General features: G+C 45.7%; 1 protein-coding gene across 1 annotated transcript in view; it reads left to right on the top strand.

Moving 5' to 3' along the window:
- The window catches only part of col28a2a (collagen, type XXVIII, alpha 2a), a 125,598-nt gene that overhangs the window by 83,210 nt on the left and 15,304 nt on the right, over positions 1 to 27,084 (top strand). The window contains exons 17-27 of the mRNA XM_067986797.1: positions 1,006 to 1,074; positions 1,873 to 1,944; positions 6,814 to 6,882; positions 7,165 to 7,236; positions 8,304 to 8,372; positions 9,268 to 9,336; positions 17,190 to 17,258; positions 17,757 to 17,825; positions 18,855 to 18,923; positions 19,529 to 19,597; positions 19,768 to 19,836. Of these exons, the coding sequence (XP_067842898.1) occupies positions 1,006 to 1,074; positions 1,873 to 1,944; positions 6,814 to 6,882; positions 7,165 to 7,236; positions 8,304 to 8,372; positions 9,268 to 9,336; positions 17,190 to 17,258; positions 17,757 to 17,825; positions 18,855 to 18,923; positions 19,529 to 19,597; positions 19,768 to 19,836 (765 nt within the window). The remainder of the gene's footprint in view (positions 1 to 1,005; positions 1,075 to 1,872; positions 1,945 to 6,813; positions 6,883 to 7,164; positions 7,237 to 8,303; positions 8,373 to 9,267; positions 9,337 to 17,189; positions 17,259 to 17,756; positions 17,826 to 18,854; positions 18,924 to 19,528; positions 19,598 to 19,767; positions 19,837 to 27,084) is intronic.

Raw genomic sequence — 27,084 nt, 5'->3', positions numbered from 1 at the left:
GATGTAAGTTTGATCCATGACCATGTTTTGCCTCATCTGATATTAGGTAGGTTCAAGTGAATTTAATTGTTCCTTGTGATGCAAGGGGGCTGTAATTTGGGGTGGAACCCGGATCCTCCAGGTTGCTGCCCCGTTGATAAATGGGAATGAAATTACGTTCCAGGAGGGCTTCTTCTGCCTGTCCCCAGTACATTGCACCTTGGAGATTGGGGCATTTGTAGGGGCATCCTCAGGCTTCCCCGTGAATTTGCTCAAAGTCGCCCAACAGGCCCAGTGGGACCTTTGGTTGCTGAGAGCAGCTGTAGGTCCTGTTCTCGGCCTAAGGTAGGGCCTAAACCTGTAAAGGCAAATGGCAGTCGATGCCAGAAAGATCAATTGCCACTGCTTTGGGACTATTGATGGGCCCAATAAAAAGTACCAAAAATTGTTAATTATTGTCTTAGGCCCAATCTAAGCCTCAGGCTTCCACCACTTGGAGTGATGTGGTGCTGCTCTGAGATCCATTGCTTCCATGGGGTTGGCGCCTCTGTTCCGCTGCTACAGGCCCACTTCGATTACTTAAATGACTCCATCCCCAGGATTTGGGACAGGGTCATGGGCAGGTGAAAGTGGCAGACTGATATCCCACCCCACCATACTAAAATTAGAAGGTTGCGTCCCTGAAGCTCCTCTGGCTGTGTTGACTTCCTGGTTCCTCTCCAATGCTGACATTGATGACACTTCCCCTTTCAGCTGCTGTAGGCCTTTAACTCTGTCGCAGCTTCCCAGTTTCCGTGACCTCCCCGCCCCCCAACCACTAGTGCCCAATCACTAGCAGTTTGAGACCAACGCAAGTGCACATTGAGAAATCCGGGCCCCTGTTTCTGAAAATCAAGTTAAATAATCTAAGAATTTGAAAATGAATTTGGTTCATAGATTAGTTGCATCACATTGTGCTCAGTTTATTTGAACAAGGCATTTATTTTCATTAGATTTGAGCATAATTCCCAAAACCTACTTCTGCAGGGTGATCAAGGTTTGCCAGGAGAAGTTGGAGCTCCAGGAGAAAGAGGAATTGGAGAGCCAGGACCAAAAGTAGGTGCCTGAAGAGCAAATCGTAATAATAGAGTGCAGTCATAAATGTGTATTGAATGTTTTATTAATGGAGGATACATAATATCTGTGAGAAATATGGTTAGAATTACTTATCCTTTAACACTCTATTTCGATCATGCGATACATTACAATACAAAACTATTGACAGGTATGCACTCTAGGGGCTGAAATTCCTGTCATGGCTAATTTTAGCAAAAAATAAATGTGATTAAAAGTTTGTGACATACTGCTTTTTGCTTTCTTTGCTTTTGCTAAAATTAACATGACAAATTTCAGCCATTAGATTCTTGCACTCATGAACAATGCACAGTTGATCTGTGGATTAGCCTTTGCTTTTACACATTGTTCCATCTGCTGGTCATTTACAGGAACTGCACATAAGGTTTTCCTCTGACTTTCCTGGGCTCATAAATGAGAGAGACAAATATTTCTGCAGCATGCTTTCACACTTAAAATATCTTAAAAAACGATGATTTTGATTTTAGAATTAGTGTAGCAGGGAAGGAAAACACACAGTCAGTAGCCCTTCATTGATTGCTGACGTCCAACAATGTGACCCTGGCATTGCCAGACCATTATAAGAGACATGCCCAGAACACCAGTAAATTATGCAATGAGCTGATCTCACTTTACCCACCAGGGCGGACCATTTTTGCCTTGGCGCATGTAGTGCCTGTATGATGACTCCGGCGTTGGTGTAATAATCAGGTAAAATCATCGGTCCCAATATGTTCTCCTGCTGTTTTCCATGAATATGTTGATTTTTGTGTTTGTTAGGGTGAACCTGGCTCCTCGGGATTGGCAGGTCTCCCAGGTCTTCCAGGAGAAGATGGCGCTCCAGGACAAAAGGTAATTCTACGGCTACACTAATTTTGCTTCAAATGGGATTCTGATTGGCACTAAAATCATAATAAGAATGATATCAGTTACAATAAATAAAAATATAAATGGATGTACAAAAATGTAAGTTTAAAAAATGAAATGTTATAAAAAATAAATAAAGACCAGAAGACTAGGATACTAATGTAAATCAGTATGAACTAATATTTGTATTCTTTCCAAGTCCTGGTCACAAGAAGAGTATAATTATTGTGGAAGGAAACAAATTTAGGGCCCGATATTAGGAGGGAGGCGGGTTGGCAGCGGGGGGTTGACTGGGTGCGTGCGTAACACACCCAGTGAACTCGGGGTGCTCCGCACGCAATCGCAGCCTAATTGAAGGCACTCACCATGGCTTCAGGGTATCCCGTTCCAGACCTGCACAGCGGGCGCACTGCGCACCCGCATCACATGCTGTCAGCAGGAGGAGCCCTATTTAAAGGGGCAGTCCTCCAATGCTCCTCCTGCAGCAAAGAAACAATTTTGGAGTATGGAGCGGGCCAGAAACAAGGCTGCTCCAAGGTTCTCTGACTCCTCACTCCAGGTGCTGCTCGATGGGGTGAGGAGGAGGAGGGAAATTTTTTTTCCATCGGATGGGAGGAAGTGGCCTCCCTCCACCACCATGAAGGCCTGGCTGGTGGTGGCTGAAGAGGTCAGCAGCAGCGGCAATGTGTGCAGAACCTGGGTCCAGTGCAGGAAGTGATTTAATGACCTAACCAGGTCAGCCAAAGTGAGTATACTTACACATTCTCCCACACTCTGTCTTCCACATCACCTCCACCACCGCACAACTCCTTCTGCACTGCCACCACAACGCTCTTGCATCACTCCTCACATCCACTCAACCATCATCCTCACCTTGCCTGCAATTACTCACCACCCCAATTCGAACACTACCACGCAACCCAATCCTCATACAATCTAATGGCTATGTCTCACAGGCACCCTCCCATGCATCTCCCTCACACTCACCCACACCCACACCAATGCATGCAGCAGGTCACCATGCAACCATCACTCAATCACGCCTCTGTGTTTTGCCTTGATAGGAGAAGAGATGCCAGAATGCCCCGGAGAGGGCAAGGACTGGAGGGGGCCTGCCACACTAGGTGGTCTTAACAGACGCGGAGCAGCAGGCACTAGAAATAAGCCGGACGCTGGAGTGCCTGTCCATGGCGGACGCCAAGACTGGGAGTGCACAAGCGGCTGGTGACAGTAATCTAACACTCAGCACTCATGATAGTGAATGATCTTAGCATCACTTGGCATTTGCAGCACCTCAATATCTGTCCACATGCTTAATATTGCTTTCTGTTCCCTTGCAGGGCCATCTGCGACTGCTGTGACTGCGGAGGGCGATTCCTCAGAGGACCTGCCAGCGCAGATACACACACCTTGGTGGGTCCCCGTCCTCACTTAGTTGGGCTTGCACATGGTGAGTCACCACGCACATGTGAGCACGAGCAGACCCTGGTGGCAGGGGCAGCTGTGGAGAGTCCGCGTCGGTGGGAGCACTCTTCTCCAGATGCTGAACCCTGGGGACCAGCCATGAAAAGGAGAGTCATCGAGGGCTAGCAGCACATTGCCGAGGTACTGGAACAGTTGCCACGCGCACTCTCCACAATCGTGCAGAGGATGGAGGAGTCCAACTCCTGCATGAGTGGAATGGTGGCACAGGTACAGGAGGGTATCTCCGAGATAGTGTCACAGGGACGTGAAGGCATCTCTGAGATAGTGTCGCGGGTAGGCGCGGAAATGTCTGTGATGGAGGAAAGGCTAGCCTTCAAATCGAGCTTCAAGCATGGCTCAACAATGAGTCCATTCAGGCCCGGACAATGGCTTTTCGCATTCAGGGTGAGCAACATTCTGCTGCCTTAAACAGGCTGACAGATACCTTACAACTGGCCTTCCAAGGCTTCACACAAGTCCTCCAAACTGTCGTCCAGCAGGGTGGAAGGAGTGATGTGGGCCTGGGCCAGGAGAGGGACGATGGTGAAAGGGGATATGGAAGTGGGAATGCCACTCAAAGCGCTCCCACGTCTCACCCGTTGCCCCCCTCTCAACCAGTACCCGCAATGCTGCCCCCTCTCCAGGTGGCCAAGTCTGCCCCTGCACAGGTGCAGGTGGAGCAGTCTTTGGAGGGGCCCCTCACGGGCACCGAAACCCAGAGGGCATCCGCGCAAAGCATCTCGTTGGTCAGGGCATGGACAAGAGCAACCTGCCACTACCTCTGCTGAAGCCACAGAGGGAGCACCACGTAGGGGTTCCCGTAAACGTAAGGCGAAGGTTTTGTGAGCACAAAGGGGATGCACAAGGGTGTAAGACAAAATGTCATGTTTTTGATTTACTTTTGTTTGTTTTGCAAAAAAAAATAAAAATTGTTATCACCACTACTGCCACGTCTTTGCAAATCTTATCTGATTTGTACAATGCTTCCCTTTCCTGAGGATCACCTTGAAGACCCACACCTGATGCCACCCATTGTGTCACTGCAGAGTGGGTGCAGGTGTATTTGCAGGGCACTTTTGTGCAGACGACTGCGAGACGCCAGCGATGTCCCCAGTGGCACCCTGAAAGGATGCGGAGGAGAAGTTGTTGAGGGCAGTGGTGACTTTGACAGCGACAGGTAAGAAGCCGGAAACAGCTTGGCATGAAGGAGACTGCAGATGACCACGACTACATGTCGAGTGACTCTAAGCCTCCATGTGCACTGCTCCTCAGAGAGGTGCGGGAAGCTGAGCCTCGGTCTGTAGACGCTGTGGCTAGGGTAGTGCCCTCTGCGACGCATCTCTCTCTCCGGTTACCCTCCCTCCTGCTGTGCAGGTGGATATGTCACAGCACTGTGTTGTGGAGCTCCACGTGTCAGAGGTGGACGGCGTGGCCAGCGAGGCTGGTGATGCTGTTCATCCTCCGAGGAGGTCATGACTGCAGCTATGGAGGCCCCCATCCGGAAGACGTATGTTTGAGGGTTCCGCAAGGTAGGTAAATGTGTCTGCACACCGGGGTTGAGGTTGCAAGTTTGTGATTTTTTGTGTTAGGAGGAGGGTAGTGCAGGCCTAACTTTGTCCAAAGTGACAGAGTGGCCTCCTGCAATGAGTGAGGGTCTCCCTCCACCCCCCCCCACCCACCTGTCAAATGGACCTTTGCAGTTGCCACAGGCTGGTGGCTGCAACACGTCCATTTCAACTAGGAGTGTTTTCCCCCAGTACGGGAAACACACTCAGTTGACCTGAAAATCCCACCCCTCCTAAAATACCCTCCAAATCAGGACTCCTAATGACCTGAAGTATCAAATGAATTGATTTAAGTGGGATCCCGCCAGTTTTAATTGCCGGCGGGAGTCCCGCATGCGGGGGCTGCGCGCGCATCTAAGCGCGTCATTGGGAAACCCGGAAGTGGGCGGGTTGGAGCCGGGCTCCGGACCCGTCCCGGGAATCCCCAATTTTCGGAGCCCCCCCCGCCACGAACGCACCTGCTCGGACATCTGAAAATCGAGCCCTTAGTGTTTAAACATATACAGGTAAATTCAGTGCTCCCGCTCTCACAGCGGGAGGCTCACTCGGAGGTGTGCGGGTCAGAGAATTTTTGCTACAGTACTGTAAATCTATCTCTGACCTGCATTCCCTTTGAATGATACAACCACAGGGAGCGCTGAATTTATCCTATATTTTGTTCAGTAAGAATCTCATTGTTACAAAACTGCTGTTGAAACCTACTCTGAAGTAGTAATTAATACAGTTCTACAAATGCGTGTAACATGACTTTTAGCAAGCAATCGTACTGGCACCTGAGCTTTGGTGTGGGAAGAGGAAGGGCTTCTTTACTAGATTACTAAATTCTTAGCCTTAGAAACTGGTTCGAACTGGGTGCAGGGATCAACTCCTGAACTGGAAGGGGTAGGCCCAAGGCCCACCTGATATTGGGCCTCGGGCATCATTTACATTTGACCGTCGAGCTGCTGATGCCTGTTGGGCAACCAGGTAGGTTGGTGGCAAAGACCTTTTGAATTTCGGGCAGCTGCAACACCAGCAGTATTCGTCAGGTAGGTCTCGCACGAGCGGGGAGGGATGGGGTGGCACCAATCGGGGGGTGGTAAAGCAGCGATCGAGAGAGGGTGTGAGGCAGCAATCGGGGTGGGGGGGAGCGGGCGAGGCAGTCAGTTTTCCAACGCTTTTGGTTGGGCAATCTTATTTAAATAAGGCCTAAGAGTTAAAATTACCTGGTCCTCATGCTGGCAATGTCAGTGGGATTTGTCGCTGGCCCCGCCCCCTGCCTGCCCGATTACCACTCCGGGTTAAAATCGGGCTATCAGTCATGAAGTAATATCATTTTAACATTGTAAAAAGGTATTTGTGCTAACAATATGTGTGGATTATTAATGTTGTATTCCAAAAACTGGCAGGAAGGGAAAGAATTCTTGAGGTGTGTGCTCCTGACACCTCAAACACAAAAAATGAAACAAATCTATTTTTAAGTGGGAATGCAGTTTTGCATGAGCATTCCACCCACACGATATTCAATCAGCTCACTTGTTAAATATTGATGCTATTCAATGAGTCTATGAGAGATAGTCTATATATAGGTGAAAATATTAAATTAATTATTCCATTCTAAAATATTCTTACAGTCTAGTATCTCCAGTTTTATAGATGTACAGTGATGTTTCAGTTATGATAATATTAGCAAGCGATCCTAATTGTTCCTTCCATTTTCTGATAACAGACGACTAACATCCAAATGATATTTGGACAATCAGCAGCACGATCGATGAGTTAAATGATCTTGGGATTATTACAGGAAAATGTCATCATTCAGATTTTTCTTTTATTACCATTATAGGGTGAACCAGGATTGTCAGGTCCTCGAGGGGCTGAAGGTACCCCAGGCATAGGAATTGAAGGAGAGAAGGTAAACTGTCTTCATCTGAAGCTAACAGGACATGCCATTTGCACTGAGATATGGGGATAAGTTTCCGTTTTCGCCACCTAGGCAGTAATTTGGCGGAGCGGATTGCCCGCAGGTTTACATTCCATTGTGAAAGGAAAATCGTTCAGGTTCTACAAAAGGAGGGTGATCTGCCCCACTAGATTATCACCAAGATAGTGAAGGTAAAAATTTACCCATGGGTTCAGTAACAGAAAAGAAAAAAGCTCCTGCTGTTTCTTTACAATGTCTTTTTGTTTTCTGTAGGGTGATGTAGGTCAGAGGGGGCTGCGAGGTTTGGTTGGCCCACCTGGAATAACAGGACCAACGGGACCGAAGGCAAGTTAACTCCTGTATTGATTGTAGTACATATCAGAATTTTTGAATTTCACCTAGTTCTGCCATCTGGTAACTTTCAATATTTTTGTGTACAATGTTTCTTCACTCCTTTCAAAATGCAGAAACGTCCATGCTGGAATAAATCCACAACATTAACTTCCATTTATATACTGCTTTTAACATAACAAATGTCCCCAAGTGCTTCACAAGCTGAAAATAAATGAGAAACCAGGTACTAACATTTTGAGGAAGCCAGAGATGGAGAGGTGGAAGGGTTTAGGGAGGAAGTCCCAGAAAGTGGGATCAAGGCAGCTGAAGTGCCATCAATAGTGGGACAAAGATGGGTGATGCACACAAGTCCAGTGTCAGAACAATAGAGCGTACGGGAGGGGGATTAGGGCTCAAGGAGATTGATGAGTTAGAGTTAGGCAAGACCACGGAGAGGTTTGAAGGCAAAGAGGAGGATTTTAATTGAATGCATTGGGAACAGGGGCCAATGTAGATCAGTGAGGCCAGGGGTCCATGACCTGATAATGGACAAGCAGTCTGACAACACGCAGGTGGTTGAGGAGGTGAAAGTAGTGATGAAGAGGCAGAGCTGGATATCATCATCTATTACAGAATTGTGAAAAGATGATATATTGGCATGTTGAAATGCTGTGATCATGCTTATTTATTTATCCATATTAAAATGAAGTACATAAAACATGATATTGGTGAAAGATCAGCAGAAGAAAGCTAACATCAGCAATTTGACGTTTACACTGAAAGATTGTTTCCAGGAATAATTACCAGATCAACTCTTTCTGCCATTAGTAGGGCAAAGGTGAACATCACTGCCGCTGACAATGCCATTCCTATGGTGGAGGTTGACTACAGGTATCCTTGCAGCCGATAGCCATGCTCTACAACTGCCTCCCTGTTGAACCACATTTGAACTGAAAGCTCTTTTATTAAAGGAAATGAAACAAAATTAAAGGGATTACACATTAAGGATATTGCACGTTACATTTTTACATTACAATGTATATTGTTGATAATCTATTTTGTTTTGCTTTACATTGTAGGGTGAGCCGGGTGCTGTGGGGCGCCTAGGAATGCCAGGCTTTCCAGGACGTGGCATTATGGGACTTAAGGTATACGCAAATGTTTAACATTATTTCAGTAGACTATTAAAATTCATCTTTTGTGAAAACATGTTGGTGAACAATAAAAAAAAGTCAGCTGTTTTCTAACACTAAGTAAATAGCTTTACAAATATTTGGTTTTGCATGTTGTCCTCCCCTATACTGGACTAAATGTCACAACAGATAAAATAGTTTTAATATTAATTAATGTAATTTATGACACCAGTAAGATTGATCAAAATTATTGACCTTTCAGCAATTCCATCATTATAGCTATTCTGAACTATAAATTAAATAATTATGTGGCTCTATCTATTCAAATTTATTTTTACATTTATTGAATACAGAAATTAAAACATCGATTTTAGTTAATTTTCCAACTTGAGTTCAAAGCAGCCAACCAGAATATTTGAAAACTATTGTGAACAACATTCAAAATAATGTGAGTATAAAATAAAAATAAAATAAGAATGAGATTTTTTTTCCATTATGAAATGATCAGTAATGGATCAGATTTTCCTATTAACTACAGGAATTTCTATATGTATATAGAATTGTTATAAAAATAGCTACCACACAGTAGATCCACGAACTGAAATAAGGCATTCTGCTCTAGCCGTGGGAGATGATGAGATTAATGCAACAGTACAGGTTAATGGGCACACACCTACACATTTTTGTATCTTTAAAATGAAAGCTACTATAACAGTTTCTTCTAGCCAAAACACATTAAAGGGCTGACTTTCTTGGGTACCCTCTGCCTTATTTAAATGGATCTGTTGGTCCTGCTAGAAAAGTCCTGGAAAAGTATCCTCCCCTATTCTTCACCTTTGCACCCAGGGAACAGAACTTAAATCTTTTACATTAGATTTAACAATAATTCACTGATCATTGTTTTACATAGGGTGATCCAGGTCCCCCTGGTCCCATTGGCCCTGTAGGTGAAACTGGAACAGGAATTCCTGGTCCAAAGGTAAGACTTAGTTAAATTTTTTTAGAGTGTTGCAAATGAGAAGAAACCTCATGGTTTGCTGGTTTCTATAGGGGGCAATAAATGGGAAAATGAGATACAATTCGATGAAGTATCAAAGAATTTCTGATTACTCCTCAGGCTGTAAGTTTTACTTGTGCACTTATGTTGATCTGCACTGGAATTAGGAAACAACTGATCGCTGAATAACATTGAAGACTTTTAATTATCTAATTAGAGTTATTGTACTTCGTAGGAAAAGCATAGGCACCAAAAATCCGCAGTGCCATCTACACCAGGCGTTGCACCCCAGAGATAGTACTTCCACGCAGCGATCCTCTCCGGTGCTGACCCTGCCACAAATCAAGGGTTCAGCTCATGTGTATCTAGGAGTACTGCGCAGGGGGAATGGAAATTGCAGGTGCAGGCCTTCAAAAATCCTAGAATGGCTGAAGATTTCAACAGTAGGCTGGAAATCAGCAGGTAAGTAAGAAAGCGTCTCATTCAGTAAGTTGACTCTCAGGCAGTGTACTGGGTGGCTCATGTGCGATTTTGTGCCATTTTTAGACAATGTCTTCACATCGCAGAGGCACCCAAAGAAAGAGGCAAAAAAGAAGAGCACAAAATTTTAATGAGGCCAACCTACAAACACTCCTGGCTGAGATGCAGCAAAGGAGAGAAAGTCCACCCAATGCCCATTGAAGGAAACCTCAGAAAAGCGTCTTGTGAGCCATGTGAAGGGAGGTGGCAGTGGCACTGAGTGCTAGCACTCTCACCCCCAGAACTGCAGGCCAGTGCAAGATAAAGTTCAATGACCTGACGAGGGCAGGCAAGGTAGCACACCAGCTGTTGTCCCTCTTATTCCTTTGGCACCACGGGCATCAGCACATTGTTCGCCTCTAAAATTAATAGCTGTACAAGGAGCCCGTCACACTGCACTGTGGTTAAGGGGATCTGACAGTAAATGTGTCGCCATCTCCCCTATCAGCAATTACTTGCACGCAAAAACTTAAAGCCCTTTCCTCCACTTTAACAGGGCAATACCAGGTATTACATCAACTGTCTGATGTCACACGGGCGACATCCCTCAAATGCTAGCCTTCAGCTGATTCACTTCGTCTTGTTACAGGAGAAATATGTGTGCAATGCCCATGAAAGACAAGGGTTCAGAGGGAGCATTCTGGACATTGGAGAGCTGACCCACCTATCAGGAACAGGCCGTGCAGCTGTTGGGGAGGCATTCTGCTCTAGCTGTGGGAGATGATGAGATTAATGGAACAGTGCAGGTTAATGGGCACACACCTACACAATCACCATGGCGACTATGAGGATGATGATGAGAAGAAGGATGTTGATGAAAAGGCAACACAGAAGTCCCTGGAGCAACATGGCTGTCTCATGTTCCTCTGCCACATTCCCCTCAATGTCACCCGCTGCATCACGTTCTCTCTTACTACCATACACCAGTCAGATACTTTTACCTGCAGGAATCAGATAGTGTCAGTGAAAAAGTAGCACCGGGTGATTCACAGAGCATGAAGGAGCCGAAGGAGTGGGAAGTGGATGAGGATGTGCACCTTCCCAGCAGAGGCTGATGAGAAGATTGCCCATGACGTCAGAGTCTTGGGAGCCAGATCTCAATGGATACTCGCCTGACAAGAAGGAAGTTCGAGGAACATTACACTTGTGTGCAGATACTGAGGTCAATCTCCAAGGATGTACAGCAACTGACAGCTGTGTCTCTAGAATCTACTGTCCTCATTTACAGCAACATCATGGAAGCTTTTTCTTTGTTGCTGGCATCAATGGAACGCCTGGCTGCTTCATTGGAATCAGCAGCCGACTCCACCTAAGAAACAGTCAAGGACCGGTCTGTGATTCAGCCCCACAGAAGCACAAACTGCTGCACTGATGGCAGTAGGGGAGAGAACAGACAGTACCCTGCGTATGTCTTTCAGACATTGGAGGCCTGGATCCAGGCAGCTGTCTTTCGGCTTTCATGATTTGATAGTTACTATTAGACCAGCCTGTTGATCAGATCAGTGGGGCTATTGATCCAGGGCCCAGTTCAAGGTGACACCAGGCTTCTCAGGCACAAGCTCCAGAGATGCAGCCACCACCAGCTCCCTCCCAGGTGCTGACTGCCGAGAGAGGAGGCCCACCTCAGTCCCATGAGCCTTTGTAACACAGGAGCAGCCAATGACCTCTTGAGATACTGCCCCTCAGGTTGTACCTAGGAAAAGGACTAGAATTGGAGTCAGAAGGGCAGGTTTAGGCACTCAGTGGGTGGCTTATGGTCACTTCTGAGTTACTTATAATAAAAGAGAATGTGTATTTATTTCATGCTCAGTTATTTTTTGGAGATTATACTCATACAGGAAAGGGTGCACTTATGTTGTGCTCAGTTATTCATTCACATTATTCAGACTTGCATGGTCATGTAGGGCCAAATAGGTTGGATGTGATGTGGAGTTCTAAGATGAGTACTGGATTGAAGGATTTGTGATTTATGTGAAGGCGGGAGATAAAGAGTAAGTTACCTGATGAATGTCCACATAGTACCGTGGGTGATATTGCACAGATCCTTCATGCTGCTTGAATTGAGCCTGTGGCATAAAAATTAAATGTGGATGTCATTTTCATTACCACAGGGTCCAAGCAGATGATTCTGCCTGTAAGTCTTTATGTAATAGCTGACACAGCTCCCCTATTGTCTATTTGGTGAAGCACACTCTTCTCAAGCAGAGCTTCTCACTGAGATCGTCATCAGCTCTGCATGGTCTGTAAATTCTTTAGGCGGGGTAATATTTCATAAGGTGCATCCTCCTCCATTAAAATTGCAAACAAGGAAATGTCCATTGGGAATCCCATAACGGTAACTTTCAGTGGATGGAGCAAAAATATCCCGGTGGTCTCACAGGTCCTCAGGCTGCCAGAGGCAAGTCTAGCTCTATTCAGGTGCAAAGCAAAAAAAAACACTTTAAAAGCTCTTTTGTAATGACAGCAAACACTTCTCAAAATTTCTTCAGGCTGCAGGCTCCAAAGTAAAGCACATTCTCCAATCTCAGCTGATGCTGGCTACAGGCACAGCTCTTTTAACAATGGAGCACATGACACGGATTCTGAGCAGTCCGATGAGGCCATCCTCATTTTAATGTGTTATAATGAGCTCCCAGCAGCATCGGCAAACACACAAATGGAAAGCCCAAGATCGCAATGAAAAATAGAGTGCTGTCATTATAGGGTGAAAACCCAGGTGGAAACGTGTCCCACCCTAGAATCCACCCACAGGATTACCAGTACGCTGCTTGTAGTCCCCAATCTCGCCAAAAAGGTGAGTCAATTTGGAATCATATTTTTATTTTATCATGGAAATAATTAAAATAGCCTAACTGAGGGCTTCCGTTTATGTCATAATTGAAAGGAGCAAAAGCTCTAGCAGCTTATAACTGTTAGCTGTGCCCTAAGATTACATTTCTGCCTTGAAATCACAGGGGGTTCACAGGGGACAACTGGAGTTGTTATAATCAGTTGACAGTGACAGCAGAACTAACCAAATGCAATTGTCAGTGTGCTCCATGTGGTTGATAAGTTGATGATCAGAACTACTTATGGTACTCACTGGGGTAGATTTTGACTTTGTGCAATAGTGTAAAACAGGTGATAGCGAGACAGCAGCCCATTTTACATCACTCCCGATTTTTATTTCCATTGACTTCAACTCACTATCGCCTGTATTACACTATCGCACAAAGTCTAGGTCTACCCCACTGTGTACAGAGAAACATCTCAGAGCACTTAGAAGTTGCCCTGAATGATTTCTTACAGAATATTGTTATACTTGAGGGGGTAGCAAGGATCATTCTGGGTCTTTTGGCTCCAAGTTATGAATAATGACTTACAGAATTAGACTTCTTTTCATTTGAGGAAAAAATTGAGAGAGGGCAAAATCCAGGTCTTCAAATGCTGCAAGGCAAATATAATGTAAACGTCAGAAGATTTTTTTAACTTAGATTGTGGCTACAAAACTAAAAGGCACAAGTACAAAATGAACAAGTCTCAAATTAAACCACACATTGGAAAAAAATGCTGTAAAATAGCAGATATATGGATTAGACTCCCAGAAGAAACAGCTGTGTCCCTTGAAAAAAAACAAGAATAAATATTTGGTTAAGAGATATAGGATTGAAGGTTATGACCCAATAGAACACATTGGCCTAGAAATTGTTCTGAACGGGTAGGCCCAGGTCACCCGATATTGAGCCTCAGGCCTCATTTATATGAGACCTGCAAGCTGCATACACCTGCTGGACGTCCCCAGGTAGCTTGCCAGCAAAGCAAATTTTAATTTCGGTCGCTGCATCACTGGCAGCGGTCCTCAGGTAGATCCTGGGAGACGGGGGGGAGGGCAGCAATTGGGAGGTAGGCAGTGATCAGGAGAGGGAGGGGGGCAGTTCTCAGAGAGGGAAGAGGGCAGCGATCGGGAGAGGAGGGGGTGATCAAGCGGGAGCCGGCAACAGTTTTTGGCACTGCATTGGACCCGGGTGGAGTGGTGCTGCATCCCCTGGCTCCGCATTCAATTAAGTATTTTTTTTAAAAACTTACATTTTTGATGGCGGTGTCCAGTGAGCGACCTTTAAGGACCGTTGTTTAGGCTGCATTTTTTTTTTATTCGTTCACGGGATGTGGGCGTCGCTGGCGAGGCCAGCATTTATTGCCCATCCCTAATTGCCCTCGAGAAGGTGGTGGTGAGCCGCCTTCTTGAACCGCTGCAGTCCGTGTGGTGACGGTTCTCCCACAGTGCTGTTAGGAAGGGAGTTCCAGGATTTTGACCCAGCGACAATGAAGGAACAGCGATATATTTCCAAGTCGGGATGGTGTGTGACTTGGAGGGGAACGTGCAGGTGGTGTTGTTCCCATGTGCCTGCTGCTCTTGTCCTTCTAGATGGTAGAGGTCGCGGGTTTGGGAGGTGCTGTCGAAGAAGCCTTGGCGAGTTGCTGCAGTGCATCCTGTGGATGGTACACACTGCAGCCACACTGCGCCGGTGGTGAAGGGAGTGAATGTTTAGGGTGGTGGATGGGGTGCCAATCAAGCGGGCTGCTTTATCTTGGATGGTGTCGAGCTTCTTGAGTGTTGTTGGAACTGCACTCATCCAAACAAGTGGAGAGTATTCCATCACACTCCTGACTTGTGCCTTGTGGATGGTGGAAAGGCTTTGGGGAGTCAGGAGGTGAGTCACTCGCCGCAGAATACCCAGCCTCTGACCTGCTGTCGTAGCCACAGTATTTATATGGCTGGTCCAGTTAAGTTTCTGGTCAATGGTGACTCCCAGGATGTTGATGGTGGGGGATTCGGCGATGGTAATGCCATTGAATGTCAAGGGGAGGTGGTTAGACTCTCTCTTGTTGGAGATGGTCATTGCCTGGCACTTATCTGTTGCGAATGTTACTTGCCACTTATGAGCCCAAGCCTGGATGTTGTCCAGGTCTTGCTGCATGCGGGCTCGGACTGCTTCATTATTTGAGGGGTTGCGAATGGAACTGAACACTGTGCAGTCATCAGCGAACATCCCCATTTCTGACCTTATGATGGAGGGAAGGTCATTGATGAAGCAGCTGAAGATGGTTGGGCCTAGGACACTGCCCTGAGGAACTCCTGCAGCAATGTCCTGGGGCTGAGATGATTGGCCTCCAACAACCACTACCATCTTCCTTTGTGTTAGGTATGACTCCAGCCACTGGAGAGTTTTCCCCCTGATTCCCATTGACTTCAATTTTACTAGGGCACACTCGGTCAAATGCTGCCTTGATGTCAAGGGCAGTCACTCTCACCTCACCTCTGGAATTCAGCTCTTTTGTCCATGTTTGGACCAAGGCTGTAATGAGGTCTGGAGCCGAGTGGTCCTGGCGGAACCCAAACTGAGCATCGGTGAGCAGGTTATTGGTGAGTAAGTGCCGCTTGATAGCACTGTCGACGACACCTTCCATCACTTTGCTGATGATTGAGAGTAGACTGATGGGGCGGTAATTGGCCGGATTGGATTTGTCCTGCTTTTTGTGGACAGGACATACCTGGGCAATTTTCCACATTGTCGGGTAGATGCCAGTGTTGTAGCTGTACTGAAACAGTTTGGCTAGAGGCGCAGCTAGTTCTGGAGCACAAGTCTTCAGCACTACAGCTGGGATGTTGTCGGGGCCCATAGCCTTTGCTGTATCCAGTGCACTCAGCCATTTCTTGATATCACGTGGAGTGAATCGAATTGGCCGAAGACTGGCTTCCGTGATGGTGGGGATATCGGGAGGAGGCCGAGATGGATCATCCACTCGGCACTTCTGGCTGAAGATGGTTGCAAACGCTTCAGCCTTGTCTTTTGCACTCACGTGCTGGATTCCGCCGTCATTGACGATGGGGATGTTTGCAGAGCCTCCTCCTCCCGTTAGTTGTTTAATTGTCCACCACCATTCACGACTGGATGTGGCAGGACTGCAGAGCTTTGATCTGATCCGTTGGTTGTGGAATCGCTTAGCAGTGTCTATGGCATGTTGCTTCCGCTGTTTAGCATGCATGTAGTCCTGAGTTGTAGCTTCACCAGGTTGGCACCTCATTTTTAGGTACGCCTGGCGCTGTTCCTGGCATGCTCTTCTACACTCCTCATTGAACCAGGGTTGATCCCCTGGCTTGTTGGTAATGGTAGAGTGAGGAATATGCCGGGCCATAAGGTTACAGATTGTGCTGGAATACAATTCTGCTGCTGCTGATGGCCCACAGTACCTCATGGATGCCCAGTTTTGAGCTGCTAGATCTGTTCTGAATCGATCCCATTTAGCACGGTGGTAGTGCCACACAACATGTTGGATGGTGTCCTCAGTGCGAAGACGGGACTTCATCTCCACGAGGACTATGCGGTGGTCACTCCTACCAATACTGTCATGGACAGATGCATTTGCGACAGGTAGATTGGTGAGGACGAGGTCAAGTAAGTTTTTCCCTCGTGTTGGTTCGCTCACCACCTGCCGCAGGCCCAGTCTGGCAGCTATATCCTTCAGGACTCGGCCAGCTCGGTCAGTAGTGGTGCTACCGAGCCACTCTTGGTGATGGACATTGAAGTCCCCCACCCAGAGTACATTTTGTGCCCTTGCTACCCTCAGTGCTTCCTCCAATGTAGATAAGGTTCTCCTGAACTCAGCGGGACCGGTGCCAGCTGCGTTCAGGACAGCCCAGTTTTACAAAGGGAGCCTCAAACAGGTGTTAGACTCCCTATTTGCATATGGAAAGGGTCTAACGCCTGATTCAGGCACAGTCCTGGAAGCCTCTTTTTCTGCCTTTACCAATATGGTGGGTGGTGCACTTTCACCATGCATGCCCCGCCCACCATATTAGCTGTTAAGGCACCCATTGTGTGCCTGAAAATGAGCATGGCATCATCGAATTTCTAGGCCAATGGCTCCACTGCTCCTGGAATCATGAAAATGTTATCCTTGGAATGCAGTTGGTCAGGGTTGAATACTATAGGTTGTAAAGGCAAATTAATATCCTGACGTGCTGCACAATTTCTTTGGAGGTCAGTCACAAGTCTCACCTTTTTAGAACTTTTACCCATGGTTAGTTGCCATCCTCAGGAGCCTGAAGAGGGTGAATAGAATCAATGTTGGGGCAAATTGAATGTGGCCTATAGAAGGAACAGGTGTATGGGATTTTCTCATTCTACTTTTAAATTCCTTCTTACACTTGGATTGTAAAAGACCATTAGCTTGGAATACAAAGCTTGGTTTATTTTACAGCAAAAATATGTGCAAGCTATTGCCATCTAGTATGTGAAATAATTTTTCTTTATTTCTGACTGATTCAATGTTAGGGTGATCGTGGTTTCCCAGGGCCATTGGGGCCATTTGGACAAAAAGGAGACAGCTATCCAGGACCACCTGTAAGTATTTGTGCATTGAAACCCTTGATTACAAAATTAAATTTTGGTTCACATACATCTTTGCCATTTTTCATAACAATTTCTTTTAATATTATGGCAGTTTTATGTCAGAATGGATGAAAAATGTACAATAACCATAACCTAAAAGCTTTTAATAATAACTACGAAAAATAAATGATTACTGAATTGTGACTTACTGAATTACTGAATAAATGTGACTGAATGTCTTAAGCTTGCAATGCAAAAATTAACAACATTTAAACATTTATATCATAATTACTTCAAAAACAGAAAAAGAAATTCCACTCAACATTGCATGCTGCTTTAAAAAGCCTACTTCTATAAGCTAGACCAGTTGAAAAGTTTCTTATTTATCTTCTCTTAATAGATCAAAAATCACTTTTTTGTGTATCTGGCAGACTTATAAATTCTTAATGAAAATGTAATGGTTATTGGTGGAGAAAACCTAAATATATTTTACGTTGATCTAATTAAAAGGGCTTGCCAGGCCTTCTGGGCCCTACAGGTGAACAGGGACCTGTAGGAATTGGTTTCCCAGGACCTAAGGTATGTGAAGCTACTTGTTTCTTATCATTGAAAATAATTTATTTTAGTATTTTTCTGACAAATTATACAAATCTAACTCGCTGCATGTAATTACAGAGGCATCCTCTTAATTAAAAGTTACAATTACTGTTTTGCCATTGAAGCTACGAGACCATTCTAAATATCACTAACCAAAGTAAGTAGCTTCAACAAAAAAAAACATTGTTCCTAAAGTATTAAAATGAAAACATTGGGAGTTGTATCGAAGTGATTTTATGTTTTATGTGGTGTGCTCCTTGCCCTCCTGCGATCAATTGTGGCGTAATGTCAAGGAGAGTGGAAATAAGATTTATCTCTTTTTATTTCCTGAGTACGACCACACATAGTAAACTTTGGGACTAAAATGACTATGGAAAAACATTATTGGTAGATTTTAGAACGGGCCAAGGGGGGCCTTTAAAATGGCTTACCGCCCTGTTTCCACTGGAATTCTGCTGACCACCATTTTAACTGCTCACTGCAGTTAGCTAGCTGAGGTAGTCGCCAGAAGCAGATGGGAGCCTCATAAATTTATGCAAATCAAAATCCCATTACATCTATGGGATCCCGATTACATTTTAATCCGGGCTCAAGCAGGGAGTCCGCAGGTGAAAGCAGGCCGGCAGCTGTTGGGAGGACAAAGAGACCCTCCAAGGTAAGTGGAAAACTTTCCTCTGGGGGGGCCAAAAGGAGCCAGTATCGTCCACCAGGCCCCACAAGGAAAGTCGCAGCCTCTCCTACCCCAGATTAGTCTATTGCTGGTTATCTTCCCACTGCTGGTATCATCATCACTGGAAGCCAGTCCTACACTAAACAAATTGGCAGGGTCATCAAGGATGCTCCCATTAGTAAGAAAACCAGTTTCTAGCCCTGTGACTGAATTTCTTAAACTTGTAAAACAAAAATTAACCACATTTAAACATTGATATCATAATTACTATAAGTATTCCACATTCATTATGCAGTATTTTTTGCTGAAAAACAGAGTTTGAAATCTTACTGATGTTTTAGGGAGATCCAGGAGCAAGAGGGCCAAGTGGTGTAGCCGGACCTCCAGGAGAAGGATTTCAAGGTCAGAAGGTACCGTAAGTTGTGTTTACATTCTATCTTTATTTCCTCATTAAAATCTCTTGCATTGACAGACCCTCTAGCTAAGAGGCTACAGCAGACATGGCTATGAACTTCACAGTGACAGTGGTCAGCAAAGCTACTTGATGATTAATTAACAGGAGCTGCACTTAATGCAGGACAAGAAGACAATCTAATGTTTTATACTTTTATTTTATTTTTGTGGTTTTCCCTTTTTAGCTCTTCCTCTCACCTTTCCCCCTCCCCCCAACCCCTGACACGGCCTCAAAATGCCAACACTAACAACAGTTCAGTTCAGCTTGTCGACATCCGCTTCTCCAATAGCTCAGTGAATTTATCCAGTGAACAGTGGAGCCATACACATTAGGATGGCCCTAGCATCGGTCTCTGATGTATGCTGAGTTGCCTGATCTCAGATAGGGGTCTATCAGTAAAATAAATTTCAGAAGAGAGGCACCAACAGGAAGGAAACATCTGAGTAAATAAACAAATCACACAAATACAATTGCAGTTGAACATGTGTGAATCGATTGTACAGCAAGTATTAATTATTGTTATGTGGAACAGATTTATTTGAGTCTTCCCTTACTGTTTAGGGAATAGCAGGGAGACAAGGACTGCCTGGTCCTCAAGGCCCTCCAGGTGAAGGCATTCAGGGACCTAAGGTATGTAGAAAATTTAACTATGTAAACAAAATTAAATGTTTCGTATCAAATTCATGATTTTATAATAAACTATAATACATTGTAATTTATCTTTAGAAGTAAAATGATGGTGTTGTTAATGTTATAGCATTGTTGAATACTGAAATGAAACTAACATTATTACCTAACAGGGTGACCAAGGTGTTCAAGGATTGCCAGGACCTCGTGGATCACCAGGAGAAGGGCTTATGGGACCTAAGGTATGTGGACAATTTATTGCTTTGTGTTAATTCCTCTAGTTCAATGGGCTAGAATTGCCACCTATCTACTGGCAAGCAAGGCCCTGCCCTTCCAGCAGCCCACTGCAGGTTGGAAAAACGGTCACTGCTACCTGTGAGATGATGCATACCCCCCCCCCCCCCTGTGGTGGAGTACAGCCTCTCCCACAGAAAACCTGTGAGTGAAACATCTGTGAGATAAATTCCAGTCAGAATGAGTGATGTACAGACACCATCTGGGACTCGGGAAGTACCAGACAGCTGGAGAATTTTCCTGGATAGCCACAGGACCCTACATAGAATTACATAGAATTACAAAGAATGTACAGCACAGAAACAGGCCATTCAGCCCAACAGGTCCATGCCGGTGTTAACAATTTCCTCACCTACTTCTTTTAACACCCTAGGGTGGAAACCATCGGGTCCCGGGGATTTGTCTATCTTTAATCTCATTAGTTTCTCCATCACCATTTTTTTTGCTTATATTGAATCTAGTTAGTTCCTCCTCTTGATGTATTTTTAGTTTTCCTAGTATCTCTGGTATTTTATCCTCACCCTCTTCTGAGAAGACAGATACAAAGCAGCTATTTAGTAAGTCGACCATGAGCCTGTTCCTTTCCTACTTCATATAACCCTAACAGCATAACTTTCTGTTCCTTTCACCCTCAAGTGTTTATCGAGCTTCCCCTTAAATGCATCTGTGCTAGTCGCCTCAACTAATCCTTGTGATAGCAAGTTCCACATTCTAACCACTCTCTGGATAAAGAAGTTTCTCCTGAATTCCCTATTGGATTTATTAGTGACGATCTTACATTTATGGCCCTAGTTCTGATCTCCCCCGCGAGTTGAAACATCTTCCCTATGTCAACCTTATCAAACCCTTTCATAATCTTAAAGACCTCTATCATATCACCCCTCAATCTTCTCTTTTCTGGAGAAAAGAGTCCCAGCCTGCTCAATCTTTCCTGATAGGTATAACCTCTCAGTTCTGGTATCATCCTAATAAATCTTTTTTGCACCTTCTCCAATGCCTCTATTTCCTTTTTATAATATGGATCCCAGAACTGTTCACAGTTCTGCCAAGTGTGGTCTAACCAAGGTTCTATACAAGTTTAACATAACTTCTCTGCTTTTAAATTCCAACCCTCTAGAAATGAACCCCAGTGCTTGGTTTTTTTTTATAGCCTTATTAACCTGCATCGCTACTTTTAGTTATTTGTGTATCTGTACTTCCAGATCCCTACTCCTCTACCCCATTTAAACTCTTATTATCCAAGCAGTATGTGGCCTCTTTTATTCTTCCTACCAAAACGTAATACCTCACACTTATCTATATTGAAATTCATTTGCCAATTGCACAATTTCATTTGCCAATTACACAAATTCAGACATTGCCTCAAAGAGTTGAAGCTCTGCTTCTGCCTCTGCCAGTCACTTCAGAAGCAATCAAATGAAAGCCAAACATGCTCATCCTCCAGGAGCAAGGTGTTGTAGTGCCAGATCATGGACCTCACTCTGCGGCAGAGCAGGTTGATATTAACCAACACCAGGTGGTAGTCTAAGACCAGCAGAAGCACAACACAAAACTGAGGAAAGACCTTGAAATGTTAAAGTGATCAATTCTGGTGTGACTTCCCCTCTTTGCTTCCATGGTGTTACACGTGTAGATAGCCCAGGTTGGGTTGTGGTGCCTTCAGATGCTTACCAGATAAAAGTGCTGGTCCAGGTGCATCAACCTCAGTCTGGACATGGCTGATTGCTCAGAACTGAGGGTCGACATACAGGTCTTTAAAATAATGAAAAGCAGAAATAAGGGTATAATATAAAGCTATTTTATTTGGACAATGAACACATCAGAAGATATGAGTAGAAATTTTACAAGATTAGAGATTAGAAATAATTTTTTTTTCCAGTTAGTGGATATGTGGAACAGACTAAAGTAATTGGTTCAGGGTCACTTGGCACCTTTAAGAGGGAGCTGAATCAATATATGTTGAGAAGGGGAAATAAGGGTTATATTGCAATTGGAAATCAGGAAATGGTCGACTTACTAAATAGCTGCTTTGTATCTGTCTTCTCAGAAGAGGGTGAGGATAAAATACCAGAGATACTAGGAAAACTAAAAATACATCAAGAGGAGGAACTAACTAGATTCAATATAAGTAAAAAAAATGGTGATGAAGAAACTAATGAGATTAAAGATAGACAAATCCCTGGGACCCGATGGTTTCCACCCTAGGGTGTTAAAAGAAGTAGGTGAGGAAATTGTTAAGGCATTAGTCATGATCTTCCAAAACTCCCTCGATTCAGGAATTATCCCCTTGGATTGGAAAATTGCCAATGTCACTCCACTATTTAAGAAGAGTAAGAGAGATAAACTAGGAAATTATAGGCCTAACGTCAGTTGTGGGGAAGTTACTAGAATCTGTTATTAGGGACAAAGTGACTGAGCATTGAGACAAATATGAGCTGAGAGACCCAGCATGGATTTGTAAAGGGCAAGTCATGTTTAGCGAACCGAGAATTTTATCTGCTCTGCAACCTGCCTTCCCCGGAGAGCAGTGGAGGCAGGGTCCTTGAATATTTTTAAGGCTGAGTTAGATAGATTCCTGATTTACAAGGGAGTCAAAGGTTATAGTAGGTAGACGGGAAAGTAGGGTTGAGGTCACAATCAGATCAGCCATGATCTTATCAAATGGCAGAGCAGGCTCGAGGGGCCGAATGGCCTACTCCTGCTCTTAATTCGTATGTTCGTATGAACCTAGTTAAATTTTTTGAGAGGTAACTAATGTGGTAGATAATGGAGTGTTTATGGATGTTATTTACATGGACTTACAGAAGGCATTCGACAAGGTTCCACATAAGAGACTGTTAACAAAAAGGAGAGAGCATGGAATTGGAGGCAACCTATTGGCTTGGATAGGGAATTGGGAGACAGAGTATGGATAATGGGTATGTACTTAAATTGGCAAAATGTGACTACTGGTGTCCCTCAGGGATCTGTACTGGGGCCTCAGCTTTTCACTATATTTATAAATGACTTGGATGAAGGAACTAAGTTAGGTGGCACAGTAAATAGTGTAGATGGGAGCAGAAAGTTGCAAAAGGACATTGATAGATTAAGTGAGTGGGAAAAACTGTGTCAGATGGAGTTCAATGTGGGAAAGTGTAAAATCGTCCACCTAGGACCGAAGAAAGATAGATCAGAGTATTTTCTAAATGACGAGAAGCTAGGAACTGTGGATGGACAGGGAGATTTAGGGGTCAAACTACAGAAATCACTAAAAGCTAATGGACAGGTACAAAAAATAATTTAAAAGGTTAATGGAATGTTGGCCTTTCTCGCAAAAGGGCTGGAATGCAAAAGGGTGGAAATTATGTTACAGCTGTACAGAGCTCTGGTTAGACCCCATCTGGAGTACTGCATTCAGTTCTGGGCACCACATCTCAGGAAGGATATATTGGCCTTGGAGGGGTTGCAGCGCAGATTCACCAGAATGATACCGGGGCTAAAAGGGTTAAATTATGAGGACAGTTTGCATAGACTATAGAAGATTCTAATTGTTCTAATTGAGGTGTTTAAGATGATTAAAGGATTTGATAGGGTAGATAGAGAGAAACTATTTCCTCTGGTGGGAGAGTCCAGAACAAGGTGGTATAACCTTAAAATTAGAGCTAGGATGTTTAGGGGTGATGTCAGAAAGCACTTCTTCATGCAAAGGGTAGTGGAAATCTGGAACTCTTTCCCCCCAAAAAAATGTTGTTGAGGCTAGGTCACTTGAAAATTTCAAAACTGAGATTGATAGATTTTTGTTAGGCAGGGGCCTTAAAGGTTACAGAAACCAGGTGGGTAGATGGAGTTGAGATACAAATCAGCCATGATCTAATTGAATGGCGTAACAGGCTCGAGGGACTGAACAGCCGACTCCTGTTCCTAGAGATAGTAAAAGCACTGGTTGACTTTTTCTTTCAGGGAAGGTAGAGGATTAGATTCCTTGGGGGTTAAATTGAACAAGGCCAATAATCGGGTGCAGGTATCGCGATCCGCGATTATCCCATGCCCGGTGCTTCCTGCGCAGGCGGGACGAGACATTCGTCTGACCTGAGGACTTACCTATCAGCAGCGTCAAAACCCAGGCCTGACATGAAGATTCAAGGAAATGCACACTTCCCATCAGCAGGGGGAGCCCCAGTCTCTTAAAGGGAGGGTGTCTCTTAAAATCTTTTAAAGGTAGCCGGTACCTGTTATTTGCTAAAAATAACAGTCTGCTGTCTGCATGGAGTCTGAATAGAGATCAGACATTGAACACGTAAAACACAGATGCAGGTCCCGTCCCTATGCTTACAAACTGATGAGTTATGTTAAAACATTGAATAAAGGTTGCGCACTACCAAATCCCACATCCAATCTGCCGATCTGAGTTTGTACCAGGCCTGTGAGAGTGCGTGCACCAAGGTTCTCTGCTGATGCACTAGAGGCCTTGGCGCAAGAGGTGGACAGAAGGAGGGGCATCCTATATCCGTAGTGGTGAGGGGAGGGGGGCAGGTTGGGGGGGGGGGGGGGGCAAGAGGCCCTCCAGACATATGCCCAAAAGGCAGTAGGAGGCAGCGGGGAATGAAGTCAATGCCAGGCGCATAGCACCACGAACATGGATACAGTGCAGGAAGAAGTTCAATGCTTTGACACGAGTGGTCAAGGTGAGTGAGGTCAACTGTCAAGTGGCATCTCTTACCAACTGCACCACTCGCCGCATCCACTGCTCCACACACTACACCCCCCATCACCCACCTACCAACAAACTCTTTCCATCAGTACTCAACTCTGCCAATCAGATGCTTACTCTCACCCTTACACATTACTACTGTTGCAAGCCGCTCATCCACAACTCATAGGCCATACAAACTGGCAGCTATTCAACCATGACAGGCACATCACCCAGATACACATCCCGCTTTCTTGCAGGAGAAGGTGGCGCATAACAGGAGGCAGCAAGTGACAGTGGCATTTAGCCCCTCGAGCCTGTTCCACCATTCAATGAGATCATGGTGGACCTGTGACCTAACTCCATGGGCTCGATTTTACCGTCTGGTTTCCTGTGGGTTTCCAGCGGGGGGGCCCCGAAAATCCCGATATCCGGTCACGTGACCGGATCGCGCCACGATCCCGACCACTTCCGGGTTCCCCGATGACGTGCGCAGCCCCCGCTGGTGGGAATCCCGCAGGCAATTAAAGCCAGCGGGATGCCACTTGAGGTTATTTATTTTGCTTGTTCAGGTCATTAACTGACCTGATTAAGGGACTGTGTGTGATTTTGGGGAAACATGGGACTGTTTCACACACTGGGGGAAACAGTCCTAGTTGAACTGGACGTGTTGCAGCCGTCAGCCTGTGGCAGCTGCAAAGGTCCATTTGACAGGTGGGGGGGGAGACCCTCACTCATTGCAGGAGGCCGCTCTGTCGCTTGGGACAAAGTGTGGCCTCCACCACCCCCCTCCTGACGGTCAAAGTCACCAACCTGCACACTCACCCCGGGGTCCGGAGACATGTGCCTACCTTGCGGACCCCCTCAGATGTACATATTGCGGATGGGGGCCGCCGTAGCTGCAGTCATGACCCCCTCGGAGGGCGAACAGCATCACCAGCCTCGCCATCCACGCCGTCCACCTCTGACACGTGGACACAACAGACAGGATTCGCGGAGACATGGCAGTGGTGGTGCCAATATAATGTGTGATGTTTGTTGCTCTGAAATTCAATATAGGTAACACCCATGGCAAACCCTCAGACACCCTTGTGCATCCCCTTCATGCTCACGACACGTTTGCCTTACGCTGCCTACTGCACATATGTGATGCATGCCCTGTGGCTGCAGCACAGGTGGTGGCAGGTTGAGTGAGGCTGGCCGTGAGGGAGATGCACGAGAGGGTGAGTATGGGATAGAGCCATGAGATTGTATGAGGTTTGGGTTGCGTGTTAGTGGCGGGGTGAGTACTGGCGAGGTGAGTAGGTGCAGGTAAGATGAGGATGGGGTTTGAGTGGGTATGAAGGGTGATGTGACAGAGTAGTGTTGGCGGTGCCGAAGGAGATGTGGGGTGGGGGCAGTGTTGTGGCAGACGGAGTGTAGGGGAAAGACTACGTGTTCTCACTGTGGCTGACCTACTGCGGTCATTGGAGTGCCTCCTGCACTGTATGCAGGTGGGCGATATATTGGTGGCGCAGGTGACCCCCTCTGCCACCTCGAGCCAGGCCTTCTTGGTGGCGGAGGCAGGCCGCTTCCCCCCGCCCGCCGGGTGGAAGATCTCTGTCCTCCCCCTCCTCCTCACCCCATCTGATGATACCTGGGGTGAGGCATCATTAAACTGGGAGCAGCCTTCCCCCTGGGCTGCTCCATGCTGTAATTTGTTCCATTGGTTGCAGCATCTGTCAGTGGAGGACTGCCCCTTTAACTAGAGAGCCTCCAGCTGACAGATCGTACTGCGCATGCGCAGCCCGACCGACGCGCAGACCAGCAGTGCGGACCCCGGAGGAGCAGGTAAGTGGCTCCAATTAGTGGATTGCCTGCTACAATCGCGTGGGCAACCCACTAATTTCACCGGGCGCGGAGGCCACGCACCCGAAACCCAACCCGCCGGAAACCCGCAGGCCTGTTAAAATCAGGCCCCATATATCCGCCTTAGCCCCATATCCCTTAATAGCGTTGGTTCATAGAAATCGATCAATCTCAGATTTAGAAATCACAATTGAGCTAGCATCAGTTGCCGTATGCAGAAGAGTGTTCCAAACTTTTCCCACGCTTTGTGTGTAGAAGCATTTCCTAACTTCACTTCTGCACGACCTGGCTCTAAATGTTAGACTATGTCCCCTCGTCTTAGTATTCAAGTATAGGAGACCTCCGAAAACAGTTACAAATGCATCAGCAGCCAAAAGCAACTAACCTGTAAATCCTGCATGGTCCCTTTAAACAGCGCTGGTAGGGGGGTCCTCCAGGTACTCTAAGACATGTTCAGATGGTCATGGTTAAGACTGTGCGTGGAGTTGAGCATTAAGTTCCAAAATGTGTCTATCACTTTAAATCAGTGTTGCACACTGATTGTATACATTTTCTCCTTACTTTACACACTGCCAGCTTTGCTCTTTGCGTATGCACTAATACCTATACCAAGATGGCGTCCAGCCCACATCACACTAGAAACGTGCGTGCACAGCCAAGATGCCATTATGGCACTTCA

The sequence above is a fragment of the Heptranchias perlo genome, chromosome 7 (assembly GCF_035084215.1).
Source record: "Heptranchias perlo isolate sHepPer1 chromosome 7, sHepPer1.hap1, whole genome shotgun sequence".
Taxonomy (NCBI): domain Eukaryota; kingdom Metazoa; phylum Chordata; class Chondrichthyes; order Hexanchiformes; family Hexanchidae; genus Heptranchias; species Heptranchias perlo.
The sequence above is the reverse complement of the archived record's forward strand: the minus strand, read 5'-3'. Positions and strand labels throughout refer to the sequence as shown.